This window comes from Aptenodytes patagonicus, chromosome 7 (genome assembly GCF_965638725.1).
Source record: "Aptenodytes patagonicus chromosome 7, bAptPat1.pri.cur, whole genome shotgun sequence".
Classification (NCBI taxonomy): Eukaryota; Metazoa; Chordata; class Aves; order Sphenisciformes; family Spheniscidae; genus Aptenodytes; species Aptenodytes patagonicus.
In genome coordinates, this window is record NC_134955.1 from 52,803,089 (window position 1) to 52,822,436 (window position 19,348).

The 19,348-nt window shown below is 36.2% G+C and overlaps 1 protein-coding gene across 3 annotated transcripts in view; it reads right to left on the bottom strand.

The window, feature by feature from the left end:
* Positions 1 to 1,700: 1,700 nt before the first annotated feature.
* The window catches only part of GALC (galactosylceramidase), a 41,487-nt gene continuing 23,839 nt past the window's right edge, over positions 1,701 to 19,348 (bottom strand). For all 3 annotated transcript variants that reach the window (XM_076345239.1, XM_076345240.1, XM_076345241.1), the window contains exons 8-17: positions 17,701 to 17,856; positions 15,492 to 15,616; positions 14,146 to 14,273; positions 13,586 to 13,675; positions 12,146 to 12,235; positions 11,658 to 11,802; positions 10,955 to 11,135; positions 8,009 to 8,172; positions 6,202 to 6,278; positions 1,701 to 4,432 (exon numbers count right to left, since the gene is read on the bottom strand). In XM_076345239.1, the coding sequence (XP_076201354.1) occupies positions 4,289 to 4,432; positions 6,202 to 6,278; positions 8,009 to 8,172; positions 10,955 to 11,135; positions 11,658 to 11,802; positions 12,146 to 12,235; positions 13,586 to 13,675; positions 14,146 to 14,273; positions 15,492 to 15,616; positions 17,701 to 17,856 (1,300 nt within the window). In that variant the 3' untranslated portion in view covers positions 1,701 to 4,288. The remainder of the gene's footprint in view (positions 4,433 to 6,201; positions 6,279 to 8,008; positions 8,173 to 10,954; positions 11,136 to 11,657; positions 11,803 to 12,145; positions 12,236 to 13,585; positions 13,676 to 14,145; positions 14,274 to 15,491; positions 15,617 to 17,700; positions 17,857 to 19,348) is intronic.

Here is a 19,348-nt window from a genome sequence, read left to right on the forward strand (position 1 = left end):
AAAACCACACAGAAGTACCTTGGCACACAGTGAAAGCTTGGCAACACTGCTGCAACACACGTTTTCCTCTACTCCTAGAGGAACACCTACTATTCTAGTAGGTGTTTTGGGGTTGTTTTTTTTTTAAAACACAGGTTCTAGAAACACCACCTTTATTGTTTCAGTGACACTTGAGCATAAATGGAAGGAACATATCTAGTGGCAAGAGGAACTTGCTCATGCTAACTTTTCATGCATTACCAATATGGGCAGGATGATTGCTAAGGTTCCAGCCACACACAAAAAGCACTTAACCTTTATCCATCTCCTTAACAAAGATATCTTAGGTAATCATTTGCATTTTATTTCTCTGTTTCAGCAAGCCCTGACATTAATTGGCACACGATATTTCTTCTCATCATGTATCAAAGTATAATATGCTCAAAAACTTAAAATAGCTACCTGACAATTCCGCTACAAGCCTAGCAAGTCTTTTAAAATTAGGGGTTTGGGTTTTTTTGGTTTTGGTTTTTTTTTTTTTTTTTAACAACCTTCCCCTCCCCCCCCCGCCTCCCAGCATGTGCTAGACTTGTATGAATGCAGTACTTACAAGGGGGGTTAAACAAACAAAAAAAACCCCACAAAACATCGAAGTGAGGATGATAAAGTCTCTTATCACTGTCCCTCTTTGGCCATGCTGCTGAAATCGTCAAAGACAGCAATAATTATGGTGGCTATTTTCATAATATGCACACCCCTCCAGAAAATGGACTCTGAATAGAAACTTCAGGTAAGCCAGTGAAAAATTGTTAAGTGAAAACAACCAACCTGCTGTTACCATGCAGTAAAACCGATTCAATAAGGAAAGAGCAAACCACTACCACTCCAAATCAAATCCTGAACTAGAAATTTACTTTTGATACAGTGAAACCAGGAGGTGGCTGCAAAAGGAACTGTCATCAGCAGCCTAAAGTAATAGGGTCTCCTGTAATTTTAAAGCAAAGGAGTCCTGGTGTTTTGCAGGAATTTGAAAATCCCAAGAACTGCTCATCATGTCTAACCTCAAAGGTGGGGTGGCAGAGAAGAGACAGAATTGATTTTGATGCAGTGTTTGTGTAGGTGGTAGCACATACCTGGCTACTGGAAGACAGTATTTCCAGAGTAATTCGTATCTACCGGCATGACGGCCTGGAAAACATGACTAGCTCTATGGAATTTCTCCCCCACACACCTTTTAAAGCTGAACCCTTAAGTTTAGGGCGGGGGGGAAGCATGTTTGAAGCTAGATTCAAAAGGATATTCAAAGTAGCGAAGCCTCATTTAAACTTTAAAAGTACATCTGTACAGCACTGTGTTTCCACACCTAGAAACAGATTTTCAGTTAAATCCCACAAGACCTTAGTACTCAGCAGTTTTGCATGACTGGCCCTCAAATACAATTTAATTCCCTTAACTAAATGCAAAAAAAACCAGAAAGAAGCAAAACGTACATTGAGCGCTTATAAAAAAATTGTTTTATCAACAGCACAAGTCCTAATGCATATGGATTTTGAGATATTTGTTAGTGAGGACTGTTCGGCTGTTCAGAGTGTCAGAAAAACTCTTCCAACCCCATTAAGCTAATGCCAAGCATATTCATCAGGAATCACAATGGAAAAACTGTCAGCTTTCTTACTGAAGAAAACCAAGACCTATTTACAGAAGCATTCTGCACAAATAAATGGTTTTTAAATGTTTTATTTGTCCATTTGGAATGATTAGTACTTATAATCAACAACATAAATCCACCGCTCAGTGAAAGACCTGACAGCTTGTTATTGCCAAACATATTACAGTCTGCTGAAGGGTGAAGAATTACAGACATATAGAGATGAATAACATTGTATCACCATTAAATCACTTATTCTGTTCATAACAGTTTAATCCTCTAACATTATAAATTAAGATTAGAAAAAAAAAAAAAGCAACACTTCCAGTGATAAAATACATTGTGTTTAATACACAACATAACAGTACAGTTTATTACATTAGTGCAATAAAAGGTAAAATAACTGGACAGCTCCTTTGGAATAACTGCATCATTGCTGATCTCTCTCTTACACAAACACTGTTTGCAGCCACACAAGCTACCAGGAAGTCTCCAAGAAGTATCCTACTAGGAAAATCCATCACAGCTAAAATAAGTTTATTCTGAGAACTACTTCTCCTATACTCATATTACTTGAATATGAGGACCTAAAATTAGATTCCTTCACATCTGGAATCACCAGTGACATCCCTTCTGAAATCAAGCAAGTAATCAACAGATTTGCATCCATACTTCAACCATCAAGCGAAACTCAAGTGGGAAAATGGCTTTCATTTTTCACCCAGTTAAGTAAATAGTTAATATTTGGAAGCCTTCTATGAGAGTTTTAAAGTTTAGTGGTTTGGACCATATTTCAAGGTTACTGGCATATATGAAAGTTGCATGTATGAATGATTCATAACCAATCAATAGCAGTATCAGTATAATAGCTAAAAGATAAAATGTTTTTACTTATTAGAGATGGAATTCTGAGATCTCCTCTCCAAAAGCTCATTTGGAAGATAACCTTTACAAAAATTTTCCAGTAATGATTTGTATTACATTAACTCTATATTAGATGACAACTTCGAAGACTGAAGTTAACACTGGACTCAGCCTTCAAAATTAAGTGGATCAGAATAATAATCTGTATAAATCGAAGTATACTGCAAATCTGTTTCTCAGGATAAGATGTTGCCTGCTGCAGATAGCCTCATACAGCTATTAGTGCCCTATCAAGTCTGTGGAACTACTTGCTTGTCAATTAAATAGGATGTGAATGTGAAAAGTAGACGGACACAGGAGGCATGTTTCGTTATGGCAATAGACATCGTCTTCATTCAAATGGACCAACAGCAAACAAGAAAAATTCAGAAGCCAACTGAATTTGGAATGTGTGTAATGAAAATCCCATTCAGTACCTCGTTATATTCTCAATGAATTTTCCTTTTGTAGCAGAGTAACTTGGAAAAATAACAATGAAGCAACAGCAAAACAAAATCCCTCCCCTACCAAGGATCTGAAATTCTCTCTGAACTGTACTACGTGATGCCTAGGAAAAGTTTAAAACCAGACACTATTGTGTCAATACCACTAACTGGCACACTAAGCAATTCTGTCTGCATCCACCTGCTGTCACTTACCGTATGAATAGATTGCAAGCTCTTAAGGGCAAAGACTATTTATTTTTTTATTTTCTTTTATACCAGGATGTGATAGTATCCATATCTCCTCTGTGCTACAGTAATATAATAAGCTAAATAACATTGTTATGCTTTATTTTCTGCTCTAAGCTTTAGATCCATCAAAAGCGAGAGACGGTTGCCCAAGTTTCTAGGAACAAAAGGCCAGTTTTTCCACGTGACCTGACACGACAGTAAGCACTCTGCTTGCCAGCATCCATGATGCAAAGTTTTTATTCTTTGCACCATGAAAAAAAAAAAAAAAAAAACACCACAAGGCTATAATTAATGAACTGCAAGTTATGGTATCTTTCATCCATTTCAACCCTTTCATTGGAAAGAGGAGGTAGTTTAGAAGTAAGGCACATCCTGCACTGCCTGATCAGCCATAAGGCACATTGCCATTCCACTGAAAATATCTATTTTAAGGCTGGCAATGCAAGTTGGAAAAAGTAATCAGGAAGAAGTCATCAAATGCATTTGGAGTAATGTCTAGCCTCAGACTGTAGCAGAAAAACAGACAAAACATCTTTTTTTTTTTTTTTTTTTTTTTTTTACTACAGAAAAACTAGATTCTTCATCCAAATGAAATTTGAGAATGACAGCCCTACAAAAGTATGGGGCCACTGGCTCATAAGGCTTACCACCATCTAATTCTTTCTTTCAGAGTGAAAGGAATGGACACAATTATCTCAGTGTTAGAAATGCAGCTTGAGATGCCTCTGTATTCTGTTAACTTCTAAAGTTATCTTAAAAGTGAGCTGGGAAGTTAAGATGTTGTTATTAAAAGAGATTTAAATCCATGATTTTGTTTTCATCATTACCTTGAACTAAAATTTACCCCCAAAAATCGAAGGGCAAAAATCCTATAGCAACCAGGGGATAAAGTTACAGTCATGTTGATACCTACTCAAGTAAATCTTTAACAAATAATAAGGACAGAATCCAGATTCCTTGCCAAATGATCAATCTCAGCATAGCATTAAGTTGTCATCAAAGTTTGAACTGGCTCTTATTCAAAGCAATATGAGAACTGGGTTCTCCAAATGCAAAAGCCACCTCAGCTAGCTTCAACATGAAAGTTGTCAAACTGTGCAAACTCAAACGAGCGTGTTCCAATAGCAGCCCAGCCATTACTTGGTTTAGAAACGGTGACATTCTCCCAAAGTGGATAACCATTTAACAGTCCTGAGGCAGAAGTGCCCTGTCAAAAAAAGGAAAAAGTTAGCTTTGTAAAATCCAGTGATTGTGTTGACACTGAGCCTACTCACATGGGAGAAGAGACAAGGCAGAAAGATGTCAAGTCAACTTTCAAGTACATTTTACACATTTTCCATGCAGAGGCGCTTCTAAATACTGCATAAAATCCTCCAGTGCCTATCAGCTCTGTGAAACAGATCTAATGCCTTTACAGTGAATATGTAAAAGGCTCATCTTCCACTAACTCACAGCTTTGCAAACTCAGTGTAGAATCTGAAGGGTAAACTAGTTTTCCTCTTCCACTTGTGTCAGGCTCCCTCAAACAGCCCAACTTGTCTTAAGGGGATATGATACACCTGGCACTGATTCTGCAGAATTAAGCAAAAGTTAAAAAGAGAGAGAGGTGTATTTCAGTCATTAAGCTGAGAGGAAGAGGGGACAGCAGAACTTTCAAGTACCACGTTGCCATTAGAATTAAAAACAGTTTCAGAAACAGTTACAATTTATCTTGCCAGGGTACCACTAAACAGCATTTAGAAAAAAAGTGCTTCAGTTTACTTGTATTTCTTAATCTGAAAGACCATTACAGACACAAGTAAAAGCAAAGAATGCCTTTCAAGGAGTCAGCATGAGAATTCTTTAAAGAGGGCTCTGCACTTCTGCCATTACATCAAAGGCATATTTGGTACAAAATACTTTAACAGCACAGATGAAAGTTTGTAGCATCATCATTTTAAAGTTACCACCACTGTTTCGTGTTTTACACGATTTATGTTCATCTTCAGCACCCCATTCAGGTCTTGGCCCATTTTACAGATGGCAATCACTGTCGTAAGTGTGGGTAAAAGCCAAAACTAAACTACGTCCGTTCCAGTGAATGCCTTAGGTACAAACGTCCCTTTGTCTCCCAGTGTGAAAGCACAAAAGACAAAAAACAGCTTCTAATACTCACTGACATTTTAGCATGAGGGAAAGACTCAGTGCATAATTTTAAAAGAGAGTTTGTTTCAGCAGAAGATCTCCCCAGCTAGGATTCAAGCTTCCCCACATTTCAGGCCACATTGCAGTTGCAAAGGTTACATTAGGCAAAGGGATTAGGCATTCAGAAGAGGAACTTAAAGCCTTTTAGTACTTGCACCAATGTCACACCCAGCTAAGTGCCCAGGTATATTTAAACTAGAGCTTGAGGCTACTTTGCTCACCAAGTGACTATGGCCAAAAGGGGTGGGGAGTGAGAGGGAAGGAAAAAAATGTAGACAGGCTTTTCATTAACTGTGGCCCATTTTTACAGCAACACTATGCCCATGCTTTGTCAGTATAGGAAAGAAGGATGGCAGCTCATCTGATTTCCCCAGTCCTTAACTAGCACTACATACAAGGCCTTAGCATGCAAAGGGAATTGGTGGGAGCCAGATTTGTAAAACAGGCTAGTTTAGTAGTTTACTGACAGTCTTCAGAACAGGAAGTCAGGTCATGATCTTTTCATTAGATTAAACAAAAGATTTGCCTCTCTAGCCCTCCTATCTCCAGCTTTCAGCTCATCTTTCCAGTAATTTTCTATACCCTCTCCAGTTTCTCAAGATCTCTTTAAAAATACAGGCAGCAGAACTTGGTAACGTATTTTAATATTGATTTAAAATAACAGAGATACTATGTTTTAGATAGGGCAAACTAATGCAAGCAGACTGTCAACAGTATAGCATAGTTTTGTCTAAACCATTTATGACTGGAAGTTTCGTAACTGGTTTTCTAGCTTTTTGCCTGTGTCCTTACCTGAATGTTAAGAGTAAGTGTGTGCCACGTATTGTCCCGTACACCAGAAAGTCCCTTCATTAATATTTCTTCTCCGGCTGCAAAACATGCTTAAGGTTAGCAAAGTAGTACTTCTCCCCTTTGCTGAGACTGATAAATACCAAGCCAGCAAAAGGAAAATAATACCTATTTTTTCAGAATGTTCAGGACTGACATCTTGCCAATTTCAACTGCAGCATGGAAGGCTTAACACACAAACCTGGACTCTACATTATCAGTGCATTCTCCTGTTTTGCCAAGACCGTTTTCCCACTAAAATCGCCAATGCTCTTGGGAATTTGCCCTGAGATAAGGATTCCCTCTATTGAGAGCATGGGTTCATGAAGTGTGACAGTAGCTATTGCTCTGCTTGTTCAATAGATCTCCTTGTTTATGTATCGGTACGTTTTTAAATCAGAGGGTTTGAGTTGCCACATCATCTTTTTACTTAGTTCTAATCAAAATTTAAGCTAAGCAAAAATGGGGTGTGACTGACACCTGGATGGAAGACCTGAAAAAAATTAAGTGCTACAAGTAGAATCTTCAATTATTCAGTAGATAGTTTTAGCTGCAAGTTAATTTAATATTCAGGCTCCCTTCTAGAAAAATATAAAGATCACTAAAAATAGCTGTACAGAAAAAGATTATCACATTGTGTAACAAGTGTCTCAGTCTGAAATAATGAGGTGGTAAATTAAAATCCTCTCATTTCATCTAGGAAAAAATATTTTTGACAGCCTGAGAACCTAATTGGGCAATGTTGTTATGTCTTATTAAAAATAAATACTGGAGTCGATCCTAAACATGAGTAAGTTTTTACATACAGCTGAAACGTAAGTTGTTATGGAGTTAGACATTGCAAAGTTTCGCTAGGGAGCACCAGTATGTTAAGAGAAGCTAATGTAAAGTCTTCTTCACACTACCCACCCATGGTAAAAAAGGAAAGGAAAAAAAAACCACAAAAAAACAACATGAGGAGAAATGAGAAACTACAGCTACCAAATAGAAGACGAGACTATTTTTAAGGTCCAGTACAGTGTGAAACGGGCCATTATAGGCTGTCTTCATATCAGATACACTGTAGATCTAGAAGTTGCATTTGACTCATCAGAAACTATTGAAAATTTAAATTTATACTCATGAAGTGATAGGAAATGCATTTAAACAACAAAACCTGTCACTATTTCAAAGCAAATTAAAAAGAACTTTTAGCTATTGATGAAGTATTATGACATACACTCTTTTACGTGCCTGTCAAATACTCTATAGATGAACACATATGAATGTTAGCATCACAAGTAGAATATGCTCTCACTCCACTGAGCTAGACTAACAGTAGGATGCATAATTTGTGGAAACAGTAGGCCAATCATCATCACCTAAGCCAAATGTATGTACATTGACTTGCACTGCTCTACAAGACAGGCCACTGCATTTCAAGCAGAATTTTCTTTTTAGGTGTAGTATAAGAATACAGATCAAACCTTTCTATAATTAATATTGTATCAGAGTATTTATGGAAAGCAAAATAATTTACATTTGCTAGTGTAAAATAGGTTTTGTCAGCAGAAAAAAATAAAATCCAGAAAGCTGAGACTGAGAAGCGCACCAGCAAGTAGCCTTCAGATGCTGTCTTCACATAGAAAATGTGGCCATCATTAGAGCACAATGTGTTAAATTCATAGTGATGACAACTGAATTACAAAATCTGAATGTTAGTCATTTTTATCAAGGCTATCAAAATCATGTGTCCATATGTCAGCATCTACTTTAGCGAAGAGCTGCTTACCTAGATCACCAGTGACTCTGTAGGTGCCATCTGCAAAAACCCAGAAGAAAACTCCTTTGGTACGTCGAACATATATCCCACCATTGTCAACTCTTCCTGCAATAAAGACGCCCCCATCACGTTGTTTTTCTATGTAGATGTCACAAGTGACCGTCATGTTTACCCTATAAGAGAAGTTTAGTGTTTTAACAAGCAAGGAATCGATCTTTTTGAGCAGGCAATAGGTAGAAGAATATTCCCTATATAGTACAGCAACCTTTTTGAGGAAAGATTTAGCAATCCTAATTGTGACCTACAGGTGTGAGATGCACGGGACTTGTCTAGAGTGGTTGTTTCCCACCTGTGAGTCCACAGATTTTCTTAGGAAGAGTAATTCTTCCCAGAAACCAAGAACAAAACAAAGTGTATTGTCAGCAACTTTCAATTAATTATTTTAAAAAAAACCCTGAAAACCACCAAACAGAAGGTTTGCATCTACACAGAAAAACTATCAGATCTGCAAAACGAAAAGTTGCTTTTAGATAACTAAAACAAATCCAAGATTCAAGGTCATAGCACCACATCTGCTAAAATTTGATCTTCATTTCTCTAGGATTTTTAATACAGGCCAAATCTTAAGTAATCCATACCTCTTGCCCAAAAGCCAAAACAAACTTTTTTTAAACAAAATGTTCAAAGAGGTTGAAATTATGTGATTTTTCGGAGGTGATACTTCAGCTCAACAGTAAAGGACCATGTTATACATATAATGACAGCTGTAAAGGAGAATAAAGGAGAATAAAGCAAAGGAATACCAGAACAATCAATGGCACCCAGAAAATTTACACAACTTCCCCCACTCTGAAGTTGCGCTACAAGTCTCTTAACAATAAAAATTAAAAGCATTCTACTAATGTACATTCAAATTTAAAATCTACATCCCATGTCAGAAAGGACTTGCAATACGGATACAGGCACAAGGTCGCATATTTAGGAAGTTTCTAATTATCTATAATTATTTACAGAATGTGAAAAGACTCTCTGTCATCAGCTCAAGCTGATAACTAAATCATAAAGAATACTTATTTTAGCAACTCTTCTCCCCACCTTTTACATAATAGTAAGAACGACCTGAGATTTCATTCTAGTGTAATGCTATTAGAAGTATCAGATTCTTGGATACATATTCATTACACAAACAAGATTTCTTTCTTGCCTCCTTATGTATTAAACAAGAGACTCCCACATCTCACTGAAGCCATTATAAAGATATTGGAAGCAATGTAGAATGAGTTAAATAGTAATATTTTCAGTATACAACTAGGTACAATAAAACCATCAGAGCAAAACACTAACATTCAGGAGTAGAAACAAAAAGCTTTCACAAGCACAAGATTAAAATCCAAACTAAAACCAACTAGATAATCCTAAAATTTAATCATAATAAATTGCCATTGATGACTGAAGTCAAATATCATTCCATAGAGAAATTCATTGCAAGATTGGTTCAGTATTTCAACAGCACGCACTAATGGTTGAAAACATCTATCTAGGACAAGATGAACCTTAAACTGAGGATGAAGCAAACAAATCAGAGGGCCTGAAATTGAAGATTAACATTATGAAAAGTTACAGATCAGTAAAACTTGAATAATCAGCTGAATATTCAGGAAGCAAGCTTGGTTCTGAAGACAAGATGAAAATTCAGAAAAAAATGGAACAAATATGAAATAATAGGAAGTTTTTAGGAATCTCAGTACAGTAATTTAAGACTTTAAGAATACACATCCTGTGTAGCTATTATAGGGGTCACTGAATATGACCTACTCAATGAGGGAAAGTTGATTATAGGGGGAATATGAGACTTTGCTTAACAGAGGGCTGCGGAAGAAAACATCAGATAACTGAAGAACAACTTCCAGCTACAAGATGGTGATATTCTTCTAGGCTTCAGAGCAAAGTGATTCAATCAGTTGTCCAGGCCAGAAATTAGAAGTGTGAAGCATGTTCTAAAAAAGCATTTGAGGGACCAATGATCCCATCAAAGTGAAAAAAAACCTGACAGAATGGCTATTTTAAAAAAACATATCAAAAAAATTTAAGCTAGACTTCCAAATAGAAGAAAAAGTTTTAAGTGTAAAGTTTATTATTACTCACTATTACTAAACCAATTAGTTAACAGGCTCTTTCCCAAATGCTTTTTAATTTTAAATAAACATTATGCTAAAATATGCTACTTGATTCCAAATTACCATCATTATAGCTCCTAGAAAGAATTGCAATCATAACCATATTCTTATCAAACCAGTAAAGCTCAGTTACATTTACCCAGAAATAAAACTGTTTTAAGTAGCAGTTGAATCAAATCCACACAATTCTAGGAACTGCTCAGAAGATGGCAGTCTGCAACAAATATAACTGAATTAACTCCCACACTATTTCATTGATATGAGATTGATCAAATCGCTAACAATCAAGCAAGACAACTCAAAATAAATTAAACTGAATCGATTTTTTTGTCCCGTTTAAAAACGTATTGAAACTCAGTGCACACTTTGAATTAGGATTATGACTTGGTCTTTCTAATATGCCAACTCAGATCCCTTATTCTGAAAAATGAGCTTGAACAAATATGCCCAGCAGGACATTAGGAAAAGAAATTTCCAGGACAGTGCAGCAGTGGGCCAAGCTACCAAGAGATGTGGTGGACTCTCCATCCTTGAATGTTTTTAAGACTCATTTAGACAAAGACACAGTTGATCTCTTAGATTTGGCAATAGCCCTGAGCAGGGCTCAATGACTTTTGGAAGTCCCTTTAAGTCATCATTTCTACATGTCTACAGAGAGTCTGAATGCAAAAGCCCTCTGTCCAAGAGAAATGAGGCTTGAGACAGATTAACTGATCATAACTCACACTGGTAAGGAGGATGTTTCCCCAGATGTCACTAGAAAATAGTGTTTACATACCACTGAAAATTTCCTATGAGACTGATGGTCTGGTCTGCATCAGAAGCCCAAGTGATGGGTCGCTGAACCACTACCTGGCGGAGTGTGAACACATGATCTCCTGGGTCAGAACTATTTATGAAGTATTCAAATACACCTGTCTGATCTGCAAAATTTGGGGCTTCACTGAAAGGTGGATTACCTGTTCAGAAAATAAAATACATATCAACACCAAAACATTATTTTTCTTCTGTGTATTTGTGTTTTCAGAAATTTCCTCTGAAAATATTCTCCAGAATTTTTACTTACTTTATCAAAGCGCAGTCTCCAAAACTGAAGTTTTGGGAGTTGGAAGGTGATTTTAGTTTTGGTTTTGTTTTTAAGCAGACGCCAGTTTTTGCAGACACATGAACAAAGTAAATTACCTTCTTCTCTATCTTCCTTCCAAAAACTAGTTCACTATAGTTATAAGCTATATCATTTGCATCAAGAATTTTAAAACTGTTAGCGATTACCCAGTGAAGACACAGAATTAAGTACACCTCATTGCAAGTGAAGTATACAAGTGTAAGTTGTTGGAGAAGCAGGTATAAATAAACAAAAATAAAACACACATTCATATCGCTTACATTAGAGGACTCAAACAACATAATTGTTATTGCCTTTCTACATTAAGACTATATGTGTGTGAATTAAGTTTTTGGATAAGAGAGTTCTGACTTACGGATATTGAAATCATCTTTGTAATTCGAAGGAAAGGGCTGAGGTGGTGGAGGCTCTGGGCAACCACATTTCTGCCCTGTCTTGAGTGTGGTTAAAGTGTAGACTTCATCCACATTTAGATATAAAGAAAAACTTCCCTTCCACACCTGGAATTAAAGAAAGCTCAAGCTGCAAAAATCAAACAACTAAATAACAAAATACTCAAGTTCCTGAATTAAAGGAGATCCTCTTAAGTCCTGATTTAAGGCAAAAATCCTGTCTTCTTGCCTCAGCATTTAATATCTCCAAGCTGTTTTGAAAACCCCTTTCCTCCTAACTCTTTATTACCTCCAGGTAAGCTTGTATATAGCTAGTAAAACTGTAGTCAAACAGAGCTAATAAAACATGCCCTAATTATGCAGTTTAGGCATGAAAGTCCAGGAGTTCCAGCAAAGGGGGAAGAAACACCTGAAATTGCAGACAGACTGTAATTAAAACTGATCAACTTACCTTTACAGGATGGAGTTGCTGGAAAAGACTAGAGTTTCCCGATTCAAACCCAAGTCTAGAATGCCACACTTGAAGGGTTTGCACCATATACTACAATGAAACACAATACAAAATTAAAAAAAAAAAAAAAAAGAAATCCACAAGAAACCTTGAATATTCACCTTGAGAAATATCAGTCCTCTAAGTGTGTCTAATTTTTGTTATTTTAGAGCTGTTGATCACATTACAGGCCACCACTCTATTCAACTAGCCATTACATATGGCTTATCTTTTTATAGATTATACGTCAATAAGCCATTGTCCTAACATGCAGTAACGTTGCTTATAAAGACAGAAAGCATTGCAACCACACATGCAATCTTTAGCTTCTCTATTACCTACAACAGTATCCCTTTGATACAAGCTCTCTGCCTAGGAGCAACCAGGCTGAAACAATCTCCTGCTAATTTTGCTTTAATGAGATCTTCAGATTAGTTGCTGGTTCTTTGATGTTCATTTCTGAGCAAAGTACTTCGCTTACAGATCTCCAAACTGCTATACTATGGCATATCATTAGTTACAGATTTTAATCATATCCAACCCCTACTTTTTTTTTTTTTTTAGTTACCCAGATGAACAACAAAGGAAGCAACCTAGAGTCCGGTTTGGATAAGCTGTCTGATACTTCCCCCAAAGGGAGCTGTATATGAGAAGTGACGCTCAACTACTTTTCCTAAGCAAAGCATTTTATCACCAAAAGTACTGTCCAAACTATCTCCTCCTAAATAAAAGGAAACTAATGCCACCAAAAAATCAAATTCCAAATAAGTAAACACTTTCAGCTTCTGAGAAGCAATCATCCAAATCTACTAATAAAGATTCACTCCAGTTTACACTGTGAAAGTATTGTTCACATTTCAGAGGGAAATTCAGTTTAGCGAGGTTTTTTTTAAAAAAAAAAAAAAAACACAACAAAAAACCACCACACAACCACACACCACCACAATTGGGAGATTCTCAGAATATCTCTTCACAGGATGGAGCAACATAACCTACAGTATACAATCAACTGCAGTTACTTCCCTGGAAAGGAGCTGATAACAACTAGAAAGGTCACGGCCATGCTGGCCAGTCAAACTATGTCAGCATGTCAGAGCACCCAGCCTTGGAATAAATCCTAAAGAAAAATCCAATTGCATTTCTGTTCTGGGGAATTTCTTCTTCAATATACAGATGATTAGACTGGGAGGTAGTAATTCTATTAATTCAGTTCTGACATTACATCTCATGGTAAAAGCAGAACAAGAATGCTTAAAACTTTGCCAGGTGTGCAACAGCCTCTAGTATTGGAGGTAAAGAACTCCAATTTCTTGCTAACCTGTGATATTGTCTTGCATGTATTTGATTATGGATAGCAATTCATTTTACAAGACTGATCAAATGTATTCAAGATCTACTTACAAATGACCCTTTGAGGTAGAAAGTTGCTTTCTGAGGTGTCACACTGAAATGAGGCAGTAGAGGCCTGATACATTGAGAGTGATTATGAGTCTGAAGAAAAAAATAAATGTAACAGAAGGAACGTGCATTACTGGAATGTATCGCACGGCAATGTTCATGAAACACATACAGTATAAACTGAAATTAAAAAAGCAACATAGGATCAATTTGCAACTATTTATTTCACTGTCATCGTAACGATAACTGCAATTATACTAGCTTAATAATTTTATTTTGAATACTGCTTAAAAAAAAGCACGATTTAGTTTCCTCCCAGAGTGTGTCATCAAATTAAAGCTAATTTGTGATATAAAGATGACATACACATTGGTCTCCAGGAAGATTCAACTAGCTATTCAAAGTTTAGATAGAAAAAAGGACCTCTAGTGGTCTCACTAACAAAGCTACAAGCATCAAATAACATATTCATAGATACTGAACTACATAAATAAAACCAGGTTCTTCATAAAAAAACATTTCCTTTGTCTTTTCTAGTTCATTAGAATTGCTGATGCACATACCATAGTTTCAATGATGATGGTAAGGTTTCCTAGGCCATCTGTCAGAGCTACAAAACTACCACCTCCTTCTAACTGTCCATCTACTTGCAAGTATGACCAGCCTGGCTGAGTAAACTGCGTTGTGTGTGCTGAGACAAAACAGAACAAAAATCAGAAGAAAATAATTAAGTCTTGATAAAAAAATAACACCATTTGTAGTCTGAATTAAATTTCTCACACACGCTTACACAACAAAAACTTCATTTGGGAAGAAAGTAATGGAACTTCCAAAACAAATTCTACCTATACAAGAAAAATTAAAGAATTACACTAAGGCACAATTAAAAACATCAGCTCTGTGGCAGATGAAACAGTTAAAATGATAACGATTATTTAGACAGGAAGAAAAAATTATTGTACCACTATATAAGTCAATCATGTATATGCAATATGAACATTCATCACAGTTTAGATTTTGCCAAATCTTTTTTTTTTTTTTTCTTTTTTTAAATAAACAGTTGAGCCAGAGAAAGCATAGATGGGCATCTCCATGAGGAATAACTAAGTAAGTTTTTCAGTATATAAGAGAGAGTACCAAAGAAGAATATGACCTAGACCACGAAAATCCTGAGCAACATGGAAACAGGAACAATTGCTCAGTTGTTTTGAACTGTTCATATGACAGTAAGGCCATTTTTTTTTTTTAATGCTTTTACATATACAGGTAACTAGCAGAAGAATAAAAATGAAGGCATTTGCCTTGTTCCTCCTTTATGGCATTGCATATGCTACTTGCTCTACTGAACTGTGGCAAAGACGGTAAAATATTACAGAAGGACTACAAGAGTAGCCAGTGAATCCATGTGTCAATAGACACTATGTGAACATACTCCCCTTTCCCCAAGCACAAGGAAATGCTAACTTACACAAGCCAAGAATCTCAAGCAGGACAAGAATACAAAGGTTCTTTGTTCCATTTTCTCAAATTGAGAGGTATCAAATGTCTTCTTAAGGATTAAAAAAAGAAGAGGGAAAGGAACTAGGAAAGCACACTAATCTTTATGGGCATTTCAGATCAAAATATTTTAATAGTAACAGCTATAAAAGGCAGTAGTTTATTCATTTCCGCTGTATCTAACGGTCAAGTATTAAGATTTCCCGTGCTATTAGATCTTTCTGCTTTCTATTGAAGGGAGCTTTTTTTTTTTCCTTCTTCTTTTTTAAAGTATTCACAAAGCTTTCCACAAAACTACTTTATTTTGGTACAAAAAGTAATACATATAAAAAACACTAAACAACTAAAGGCTTCGGAAAATACAGTTATGCTCTGTGTTAGATTACCAAACTTTTAACTGCAAACTTTTTACCTGTAATCCAGATAGGAGCTTCTACTTTGTAGTGGCCACTCCACGGCTCTTGCGCTGTCATTAATCCACATCGACCAAAGGGCAACTCTTCATAATAACTAGCCACCAAGTTCCATGCAATGGTTCTGGAATAAAAACAGGTTTGTTTGCTCCTTTCATATGGATAGTATTAGATTAATTTAGTACAACAATTTATTCCTCTTTTTTCTCCAGCATACAATGAAAAGAAGTTTAAGGCAAAAAAAAAAAAAAAAATCATTCCAGCTAAAGGAGAAAAAACACAGGAGAGGAAAATAAAACAAATTAAATTCCAGTGTTGAGAACTTCTTACAAAACTGATACATTCTCTGGCTATATCACCATAAAAAGTTGCACATCAAAGGAAATGTGTACTGAGGGTTAAAGACTCCATTTGTATTTTTTTTTCCTGTTTTGAAGGGGAAAAAATTAAGCTTTACAGCTTTTTGTTAGGGTGTTGTTTTGGGGTTTTTTGGGTGGTTGGTTGCTGCTGGTGATGATGGTAGGTTTTTTTGGGGGAAGGGGTTTGGGGGAGCAATTTAGTACCACTAAAAAAAATAATCCTTCCTTTATCCATATAAATAACAGATAAAACAACTCTAACCAGCCATCCTCCAGGAGTTGTCGCTATTTCAAGAAGTTGTCAGGATACTGACAAGGTTAATTACTTCAGGTCTTTTGATTTGGTCTTCACTGAAAATCTTTTGCTAGGACTTTAAACTTAAGACCTGTGTGCCGTAAGTATGGAAATACAGCTTAATAAAGCAGTTATGTAGAAAGCAAAAGCTGGCATGCTGTTCTGCTATTGCATATAGATGAGTGCAAAGGCCTCATTCTAAAGTCATTGCCATAGATTTATCACACTATAAATGCATTTCAGAAGAGATCCTGAAATCCTACAAAAAGGTGCTCATAAAATAAACAACTCCTGAGTTATAAACTCAACTTGCTCACATTAAACTTGTTCTGCAGAGTTTCAAACTTAGAAGAGGAATGTAGGGAATTCAAGTTCAAAGGAAACGACCTTAGCAGAAAGACAAGCTGCCTTTCATCAGGAAGACACTGTTTTCAATATAAAAACCAAGATAACTTCAATATTGGATACATGGACTTGGAACTATCCTACAATAATTTCTAAACACAATACATAGGTCTGGCTGTCAGGTTGCTAAACAAATGGGGCATATATAATTACAAAGTGCCTGTAAAAAAGAAAAACAATGGCAAAAGAAAGACCTCAAAGTAAGATATTAAAGCATATGAGAGTCAAGAGGCAACCAGAATGGTCAGGAATTCACGTAGGAAACATTCATCTGTTAGAAAACTTCAGCTTGCAGAGAAGGAGACAGAAGATTCATAGAAACCAGGTGACCCAAGAAACTTCCCTTTACAGGTATCTAAGTGCTTTGTGCTGTGCTCCATTTCAAGCATTTCAGACAAAAAGATTTCTCTTTATTATTCCAAAATGAAGTTATATAAAAACTAAAAGCTTTGAACAATTTTGCTTACATCTTGATGCCTACATTTTCTTTAATCAGACTTCTCACCCCCGCCCCCCTCAGATTAGTAGTTGTTGCACTGGAAACATCAAAGTATGTTTTCTAGTCTCTTCTAAAACTGCGAGTTATGTAATTTCCCAGTAAATAGAACAGCTTTCTTCCAGATTTCAGTTTCGAAAGAAAACGTGCAGGAAACAGGAAACATATCAAAAGACTACAGCATGTTTTAGAATGGACTCTGAGAAAGAAGTTGTATGGAAAAACTAGATAATTACATCCGTACCTACTACTTTTAACTGAAGACAAACCACCTGATAAAGACCTTAAGAAAAATACAGATAAATTAGCTTTATTGTTATTTTCCTCCAATGGTTTTCATGTTGGTAGCCCTTCTTAAGAACATTCTCTTTTTAACAAATATCATCAGAGTCTCAAAGGCATCTGAACTCAGCTGCATAAGCCATTGGATACTGTGGAACAGTAACTCAAGAATACATTAAAACTTGTGGGACTTCTACCACAGAAAGAGGTAAGGACAGTAGACTTCATACCTTACTACACTTGCATTCAGACTGACAGTGGAGTTTCAGTTTACCTACTGTCTTACCATAGCAAATGGATGTGTTACATAGTACTTTAAACAATTCTTACATATGAAGTTGTGAAAGCGAGCAACAGTGCACAACACTTACGAGGTCATGTTTCCATTCACGTAGTTTTGGTTCAGGATCCGAGCCCAGCAGCCTGCACCTACTTCATCATTGAAAGTACTGTAATCTTCTGAAGACCACAGTTTCTTCTTAGTTAATAAGGCATTCGGCACTGTTTTTGTTCCAGGATAGTGAGCCCTACACAATATTTTAAAAAGAAAGAGCACTTAGCACAAAAAGAAAAATCAAAGCCTGGAAGTACATACAGCAGCAATGATTCACCTCCTCCAAACTGAAAAACAAACTTTCTTGGAATAATACTAATGGAATAGAAAAAAATGGAACCAGAAAGAGCTATAATATTCCCTAGCTTATTATCTTTGCATCAGTAGAAGATTACTTCTTCTGATACATGCCAGCATATAAGTTAACCTAGCTTTAAATATATCATGCAATTTCTGCAGCTTGCTAAAGCAAAGCTTTATCCTGAAATTGAGCTTGAAGATTTTCATAACTGTAATGCGCTAAATAGAGAAAATACATGCTACCTTGTACTATCTTAAACAAAACCGTAAATAATTATAAAATCAACAGTAAGATACAGTACTAGGCACTATTCTAAGAACTTAACTGCATGAATGTCTTAGGACCTAAACATGAACTTGGCTAATTTTGCACACCTTTTTAATAAACTCAGGTTTCAAAAAGGCATGCTAGTTGGATTATAAAAGTTACAGAGATGTAAACTGAAAATAGTTGAAACATGTAATGGAAGCTAATTTTCTTTCCAAGATCTTCCTTAGTATGAGGAGCAATGCTTTCTCCCAAATTAAGACTACTGATTATATTCAATCACAACATTGATTCACTGTGCCAAATTAGTCTGACCAAAATAAAACCTTTCAAATCACGTGCAGAAAACAGGGTCATGATTTTGCCCTCATTTAGCACACTCATTGAACACACTAAATACATATACTAAAATGAAACTATCAGCACTGGGAATGAAGGCATAAATATTTCCTTTACTATTAGCCTGAAACGTGACGAATTGATACATTTGTGACAGGGACACAAGAAATACCAGTTTTTCTAGGCTGACTGTTGGGTTCTTTTCATTATTTTCCCCCTAGTGGACAATGGGCCATTTCCCAGTGTTGTAGTCCTTCATACATAGCTTCGCTAATGATAGCGTAACAGATAGTAAAGATTTTAGCTACATCCTTCTCTGCTGTACAGATTACTGTATATTTCCCCTTTGGTTTGGAAACACAAGTATTACCTTAATACCCAGCAAAGGTTTTTGTAATGGCATAAAGTGTGTAGCTTGCAAAGACAAGGCAAAGAAGGAATAATTTGTCTTTCTACACTCCATACCCTGAAAAGCTGTTTCTTAGATACTAAGAGTCAACATCCCTTCCAAATACAAGCTGTACTTTACAAAAAGAGAAAGAAAAAAAAAAAAAAGGCAGGGGCATGTTAGAGAGCTTTACATAAGATTACACAGGAACAAAATCTATAGAGCTGTGATTTCCTGCACTAAGACAGAGGGTCGCCTTTATTTGCATAAGAGGGAAGAGAAATAATTCAATGCAAAGACACTAAAGCTATGGAAATAAATTGGAAAAAATCGGGATGATAAACAGGATTAAAGCTACAGGGAGAACAAACAGGTTCTAGAGGCAGACTC